Below are 8,810 nucleotides of genomic sequence, written 5' to 3' on the forward strand. Positions count from 1 at the left end.
GTGCCATTTATCTAAGTTGAAAACTACCTCTTCTCTTGTGTGTCTTTGTGTTACTTGCTTTTAAAACTTATTGAGTGGACAAAAGAGTGGTACATAATTTATATTTTTATGTAAAATTATTATTTAAAAAATTAATTAATGTTTTTGTTGATGAGGTAAAAGCAGTGAGACAAATATGTTATAAAACAATTTAAAAAACAGATCTGGATACAGTTGCATTTTACACAAATATAACTTAGTAAAACTGAAATTAGAGCTGTAAGTAATCAAGAATATATTTATAATCACTCTTTGAATAATAAAATTGCTATCTTCTTTATTTCAATTTGTAGGAACACAATTAATGAGTAACATTTTAATATGAAAACTGATCTTAGTTCCTATTGGTTATCGATATACTTGTTAATTCCTCTTCTCACACTTCAACCAATTAAATTTTCCTATTTTTTTGTTTATTAAGTTCATATTATTTCCTTATTTAGTCCGTTTAATTGTATACTTTGCTAAAAATTTTAATTAGACTCCTGCATGGAGTTTTTATCACAGAATTATAACATAATCCAAAATGCTCTAACTAGTTCAACCGATTTCCTGGATAGCATTCAATTCAAATAAGTTCAATGGGTCAGTAAACTGACAATATATTCCGAAGTTTTGCCATTTCGTTTCCTGTAGTGACTAATCCAATGTGAGGCTGATATTGGTTTATCAGTTATGCAAGTTTGTATATTGACAGTGGGGTAAGCTATCCTCTCTATATACACTAATTTGTAAATGCTATAGTTACCTTTGTGTATGCATATCCATAGGGTAATCATGTGATAATCCTTAGAGCTAACTAAAAGGCTATAGGGATTTTTTCAGAAACCTATTGATATTCTTTTTCACAATGTACTGTGGGAGAATGGTAGAGATAGGACAAGTTTTGAGATAGGACAAGTAGAGATAGGACTCACTGTTGCCCATTGGTGTCAATTTCACCAGTCCTGTCTCGAACTGATGAAATTTACAGCTTACCTGCATATCTATAATCTGGACGATGTATATATGGAAAAGAAAAATTTCAAATCCAGGTTCTTGATTATCATGCACGAGATGAATTCCTTTTCCTAACATCTAAAACTTAAATTCCAATGGAAACCATTAAACCCCCACTCTGCCTTTCTGTACAAATACTTCTTTTCTTTTAAAATTAACCAACTGGAAAAAAAATCAAGAAATAAAAATATCAACCATTTAGTAGATGTTTACTATAATACTATTTTTATACAATAGTATTATCTACTAATTCTACTGTTTTCCATTGCTTCCATAAAACATTATTCAAAATAAACCATCATATTTTCTTTCTTAGTTCCAGTCTTTTTACTGCCATCAATATTCTTTTTATTTGTTTACATTAATGATTGCCTTACTCTGTGTGTCTTACATCCCATATCATTAGTCAGATTATTGTACAGTTAATGTCTTCTTTTATCTTACTAATTAGATAGGAGTGACTAGAAAGCTATAGGATTGTATTAATAGTGTAAATAACTTTGGCCAGATACTGTAAGTTTAAAATCTATCCCTAACCACTCAAACCCATTAGTTTCTAACCTTGCTTCCTCTTCCATTCCTGACAACTCTCCAAGGTGCCTGAAAAGAAGATGGCCTCAAGACCTTATATTGTAAAAATGTTTTTAGAGTGCTACTAATGGGTAGTTTCTCTACAAGCCTGTAGCATACCATTATGTTCTTACAACAAATTTACTTGTTGTATTTTATGTACATTTATAAATGCCAATAAATAAATTTTTTAAAAATAATTTATAGTCTAACTGAATGCAAGATAGATCGATACCTTTCTTATTGACTTCAATAAGAAATAGCAATTGCTTTATATTTAATCATTTTTATCACATTTAATTGAGTAATAGATTATCTTCAGCAGATCTATTTTTCTTAAATCCTTCAATTTTATTTAATAAATAGGTACATTTCAGTTTATAATAAAACAACTATATTGTTGTGACACCTTTCAAGATTTAGTTGTTCTCATAGTCATGGTCTAAAGGAAAAAAAAAAATTTTTTTTAATAAAGAATTTTTTGAAAAAATTATTGAACACTAAAATATACAGAATAAAATTAAGATAATTAAATTAAAACAGTACTTACAGTAATGTAAGTAAACATTACTTACACTGTAATAACAACTAGAAGTACCGTGGCTTGCTCAAGGATTTGGAATAAAACTGAGCAAGAGTAAAATGGAGGAAGATAAGTTTTTTTTTCTTGTTTCTCCAGGGTCTAGCTATTCTCTACTTCCTAGCAGGTAGTCATTCTTGTTATTTCTTGGTTTTTAACACAATTATCAACTGTAAAATAAATATATAAAATGCAAAACAGAAGTAAACAGCATGCCTGCTAGAAAACAGAAAAGTCAGAGCCTGGAAAAACCAATATAACCCACACTCACATTTCTCCATGTCATTCTAGCTCGATGTTAAAGCAAACCATGTGCGAGGTACTCTTAGTTGTTATTAATCATGTAGAATACATTCGATATAGAACAATTGTAAGAAATGTACCTATTTATTTAATCTTATTTGTGTTCTGAGAAAAAATAATCAACTTGCAATAGAGGAAATAATTTTGGTATTATAAAATGACACATGTGACAACTACATGACTTTCAATATACTCAATGAAATTTTAAAAAACTTAATTGCAATAACTTGTAATGGTGTACTTTTTGTATTGTAATGGTGATTGTTTTATTTTTGAAACTACTAGTTTCTTAATAATTAATTTCTCTTGTTAATTGACTTATTATTTTGTTTATATTTATAAAAATATATAATACCTAAACTAAAAACAATAAAAATTAATACATAAAAAAGAAAAACAGCAAAATCAAATAAATTATAAATAAAAATCACGTTGACTTGAATATTTTTTTTTTAAATATACAAATAATGATTTATTTTTTGTTTTATTATTTTAGATGTTAGATTTTTGGTATATCAGACAGTGAGAACACGATGGACAAGAAGGTTGGGGCAAGAGTCCCACAGTGCCTGGTTTGAAATTAGGGTTAGTTCTACCTAGAATAATTACTATTCATTTCTTGGCCGTTCGAACAAAAGAATCTTTACAGTCTCACTCTGGTAGGTACACTGGGACAACCGCTAAATAGCTGTAAGGGTCAGCAAAAACAGCCACTAGGCCCACTTGCTGGACTAATCCCCCCACCAGTATCTTTACCACTATCCATATATCAGGTTGTTTAATTGTGGTTCTTTATGATTCTTTTCTTTCAAATAAATTCTTTCTGTTTTACTTGATTTATTATACTTTGTAAATTAAAAAAAATAATAAAACAATCATGTAGCGTGCATGACAGCTTCATTGGAAATATAAATAATTACACCTGGAATATGGGGTAATTATTAAAGGAAAAGATTAAAAATATATGTATAGATATTTCAATAAATATGTACATATACATTTAGATGAAGGAAAGCTAATAAAAAAAATATATATTTTATAAAAAAAAATATCAATTTATTAATGACAAAAATATAAACAATGTTATGGTAAAATTTATGTACAAATTTAATAAGTACAGGTAACTCAAAATGTGACTTTGTGATAACAAAGAGGAAATCTGAATAAATAAGGTATTATTCAGTTTCAAATCTTAAATAATAAAAACAGCCATTGTTGTCAGATGATATGCATGTGTTATAACACATACAAAACAAATATTCTTTCTCTCTCACAAACACACATACACACTAACATAAAATCACAAGCAATCTTCTTTCAGACAGCTTATTTATAATAAAAGTGAAGAGCATGTCTGTGATTTAGAAACATCAAATTGTCTAATTACAGTTAACAAATAAGGTATAAACTTAAATCACAGATATGTAATGTACAAGTCAGTCATTTAAAACAATTAAAATAAACAAATAAATGTAGAAAGAAAGAAATAAAATATATCTAACAATACTGATAATCTGAGCAATACAATAACAGTGTTAAGAGACATGTTTCATCAACAATCATAAGACTTCTACATGGTCATTCTGGAAAAAAAAAAAAAAAGAAAAACAAGAATAATTAAGAACATGAGAACATAATAAATTCAATATATAAAAATTGCTATTTTTAAAAATGCTGCTATATATAGATTAAGAACATATACAATTAATTGCTAATGTATTAGTCCTAAAAATCAGCTATCACGAAGAGGTAAGCATGAGGAAAATATCCTATAACAGGAAGATTTCTATGGTTATATGATTTCATTCAAACATACAAATTATGAATATTTATTACTACAGCCAATTTAATTGCTATGAAGGACTTATGTTGACAGGAATAATAATCAAGATTTTATTTAGAATTAAATTTACTATAATTTATACATGTTATTAACTTTACTAAACAGTTTGTTTTTATATCAGTTTTTGTTAAGTTACAGAGAATTTTTATTATGAACTTATAGGAAAAAGTTTACATCCATGAACATAATGATGGATATAATATTTTTTAACTAAAAGCATGCCTGAATTTACTATTTATATAAAATATGATTACAATAATATCTTATTTATCATAAGTGAATTAAGTTTTTATAATAATTAGTAACATCATAATAAACATTGATACAAAGTCAAAGTTGAATTATTTATTTGCAGATGGTAACAATACAGTAAAAAAGTTAAATTTGTGATATTCAACTAGCCCAAATCTGTAATGTTGAATACTAATTTATGATATTATTATTGCTACATTAAGTAGATACATATCTACTTACTGATATTTGACCACTATTTCATATGAAATTTTGGAGTGTTTGATAAACAATTAAGATAATTTCAATAATTTATCTACTGCCTGATGTTTTATTTTTAAGTTAAAATGCTAAGTTATAGGTATAAAAAAAAAAATATTAGAAATTATAAAGGGCAAGATAGTATAGAAAACTTACCAATCTGCTCTCCTGGAGCTCCAAAAAAAATGAAGTTCAATAAGTAACCTACAACAGAAAATGTGAGAAGATAATAAGGATAGATCAAAGAACATATAGTGAAAAGAAGAATCAAAAATCAAACCACAGAATATTGTGTGTGTGCGCACACACACACACAAACTTAAATTTTGAAAATAGAAAGTCATTTCATTATTTTTTCTACTAAAATTACCATATCTTCTAATTAATCTACATCTTAAAACAAGTATAGTACATAAGAAATTTGTAAGATAATATTGCTTATTAAATATTGTTAATAAACTGAAGTGAGCCAAACAAATTTACCTATTGTAATAACGGTTCCACAGGTAAAACCGAGAACCTCTTAAAATGAGATGTGTGAGTCCATTCATAAGCGGCACGCTCTACAGCGCGTCCGTATAGGGTTAAAGATTAAATTTCGCAGAAATGTGAACACATGTTCTCAGAAGAGGCCTGCAAAATTTCATTGAAAAAAAATTCAAACAAATTTTGAAAATCCTATGTGCAATGAATTTCACCAACTAATACACTATTTAACATGACTCAATTGAACCAATTCCTACTTCAAATACCTAACCCCTCTCCACTTTTTATGAATACCAATTATGACCACCATATATATGAATAAACAGTATGACCACCATACATATGAATAAACAATATGACCACCATACATATGAATAAACAGTATCACAAAATCATTTGGTCAAGTAACATGGAAGCCCAAAAATAAATGCTTTTTTTAAAAATTTAAATTAAAATAAGAGAATCGTAACATTGTTTTGGATTAAATTCTAAGAAAATATTAAATGGATAGTGCTTTCTAAGAAGATATTAAATGAACAGTGCTTTCTAAGAAGATACTAAATAGATAGTGCTTTCTAAGAAGATATTAAATGGATAGTGCTTTCTAAAAATATAATTAATTGATAGTGTTTTCAAAGATGATATTGAATGAAGTGCTAAAATCAATTATTAGGCATAAAACTAATCAATATTTTATAATCGATAAAGGAATACATACTCTAAGCAAACAACAAAGGGCACCCGTCCAATGAAAGTGACAATATGCTACAAAGTAGTAGCACTACAACACGCAATGAAAGTAGAAATATGTAGCTAAATAAGACCTTGGCCTGTCAGCAATATAGCTCAGTCTATGGCCAGTACTCTGCTATTTTAATCATATGCCACAATATATTTTAATAACACTTTTAGCCCTTGATTTACCTCTCATTAGACGGAGGAGAACCAAAAAGGGAGAAAAGAGTGTGTTTAATAGTATTTTAGCTAATAAAAGGAATTTTGTCCATTTTTTTTTAGAATAGTAATGATAAATTTTCAACAAACATGTATTTATAAACAAAATGTTATATACAAAATAAATTTCAGTTTTATATTGGAGAAAAACCTCAAAATAGAAAAACAACATTAAACAACCTGAAAAATGTAAATGGCTAGCTTTAACTAGACATAGCAATATAAGTAATCAAGTGTTTGATTTCAAGAAAATAAAAATATTAAATAAAGCCGAAGATGGAAAAATTAGAAAATATTTCAAATCAATTTAAATCACTAAAAATAAAAATAAAAAATGTTTATTTTAAAACAGATATAAAAGGGATATAATTAGTAAAACAGATTTTTAAAATAATCTATATAATTAGTAAAATAGATTTTTTTAAAATAATCGATATAATTAGTAAAATAGATTTTTTAAAATAATAAGTTCCGCTTAATTTAGATAGAAGGTATTTAAAATAAGCTATAGGAAATTGTAGTTTGCACAATATTAACAATTCCTATAAACAAAATTGGGCAAAATTTAAACAGCTTATAGAAGAAGAATATTAAATTATTTTTAATGAGGTGTTAATAGTTGACCATCAATTAATATGAGAAGATGGTAGGGGGTGTGGACAGCAAATAACAAACATTTGTTTATTTGTGCCAACGCATCAACCTGAATTTCAAGTCTTTATCAGTGCTAAAAAAACAAAAGAGATAACAACCATTACTCTGAGACACATAAAAATAAAGGAAGGAAGGAGGAGGAAAACTAATTAATTTATGTCTCTGTCTCTGTCTCTCTCACACACGAACTACAAAATATTTTAGAAACCTTTGTTCCTCTATACCATAACATAGTTTTAAATGGTGACTTAAACATTGATCTTTTAAAAAAATTCCTACGAATCAAAGTTATTAAACACTCTTTTCCATAGTTTTAATTTGTCTTTAGTAAAATTTAACCCCACTTGTCATTCTATAACTAGTGATAGCTGGCTCGATATTATGTTAGTTGATAATAAAAATCTGAATAAAGTCGTCTCATCGGGACAATTATCGGTTCCCTTCTGTCGTCAACACGATATTATTTTTCTTTGTTATTGAATTGCAGAAGCTAAAAAATCTAGGACATTAACTTTCCGTGATTTTATTAATTTAAATCGAGATAAATTTGACGATGAACCCAATGTTGTTAGTTGGGATGAAATTAATAAATCGGATAATATTGATAATCAGGTTGAAATGGTAAACTTAAAACTTTTCTCTTTGTTAGATAAACATGCCCCTTATAAAACTATAATTTTTAAACAAAAACCCTCACCATGGCTAACACCAGAAATAAAAAATCTCATTAAGATTAGAAATCGCCTTAGAAGAAGTTATCAAATCTCGAAAAATCCGCAAACACTGTTACAGTTTAAACTAAATCGAAATAAAGTGACTTCACTCATCCGAAAAAATAAACAAAAATATTTTTTCGATAATTTGACTTATGGAACCACAAAAACATTGGAAAAATATTCGTACTCTTGGTCTAATTAAAAATCGGGAAGTTTTACCATTGGCTGTCTTGAAATCCGAACTAAATCAATTTTTCGTCAACCCTTTGTCGAAACCTTTCTCTTCATTTTCAGATTTGCTTCATATTAGAAATGAGTTCAGTCCTGATGATTTTTCTTCTCCCACGTCGGATTGGATATATTTCTTAAAAACTTTCATAAATCGAATATGCACTCTTCTGGGATTGATAACCTACCATTAAAATATGTCAAATTATTCCTTTCACACTTAATTCCAACTCTCTTGAACATTTTCGATTTTTTCTTACAATCTTCATATTTTCCATCACTTTGGAAAACGGTTTTGATTACTCCACTTCCTAAAAATTCAAATCCTAGTAATGTTGAACACTATAGACCCATTGCAAAATTATGTTCTTTGTCCAAGGTTCTCGAACGCATAGTGTATGACCAAACGGTACAGTTCTTAAATTCAAATGATCTGTTTGATAAATACCAGTCTGGCTTCCCATCTGAGCATAGTACTCAAACTGCATTATTAAGGTTGACTGAGGACATTAGGCTCGCGATGGATAGACGACAAGTAACAATTTTGGTATCTTTTGATTTTAAAAAAGCGTTTGACCTAGTAGACCATACCATTTTATTGCTTATTAATTTTAAGAAACAAGTTCAAATTTTCTCATAGTACAGTACTCTGGTTTGAATCTTATCTGAAAAATAGAACTCAAGCAGTGATAGATAGTGACGGATCCGTCACTGAATTTCTACCAATCATTTCGGGAGATCCTCAAGTTTCAGTCCTGGGACCGTTACTCTTTCTCTTATACGTATCGGATATCTCATCGATACTTAAATCTTGTAAATATCACATATACGCCGATGATATTATCATTTATATGTCATCGAGTCCTGTAAATTTTAACGAATCCATAGAAAAAATAAATCAAGATGTAAGAGAAATATTTGCCTGGTCAGTAAACCTAAAACTCAC

The 8,810-nt window shown here is 28.0% G+C and overlaps 1 protein-coding gene across 6 annotated transcripts in view; it reads right to left on the reverse strand.

The window, feature by feature from the left end:
- Positions 1–3,523: 3,523 nt before the first annotated feature.
- The window catches only part of Fem-1 (protein fem-1 homolog B), a 66,043-nt gene continuing 60,756 nt past the window's right edge, over positions 3,524–8,810 (reverse strand). For 5 of the 6 annotated variants that reach the window (XM_014436337.3, XM_014436336.3, XM_014436339.3 and 2 more), the window contains 3 exons: positions 5,310–5,459; positions 4,983–5,030; positions 3,524–4,074 (listed from right to left, as the gene is read on the reverse strand). In XM_014436337.3, coding sequence (XP_014291823.1) covers positions 5,418–5,459 — 42 coding nt within the window. In that variant the 3' untranslated portion in view covers positions 3,524–4,074; positions 4,983–5,030; positions 5,310–5,417. The remainder of the gene's footprint in view (positions 4,075–4,982; positions 5,031–5,309; positions 5,460–8,810) is intronic. The other variant, XM_014436338.3, reaches the window with a different exon arrangement.

This window comes from Halyomorpha halys, unplaced genomic scaffold, assembly GCF_000696795.3.
Source record: "Halyomorpha halys isolate HHAL.00 unplaced genomic scaffold, Hhal_1.1 Scaffold1872.1, whole genome shotgun sequence".
Taxonomy (NCBI): domain Eukaryota; kingdom Metazoa; phylum Arthropoda; class Insecta; order Hemiptera; family Pentatomidae; genus Halyomorpha; species Halyomorpha halys.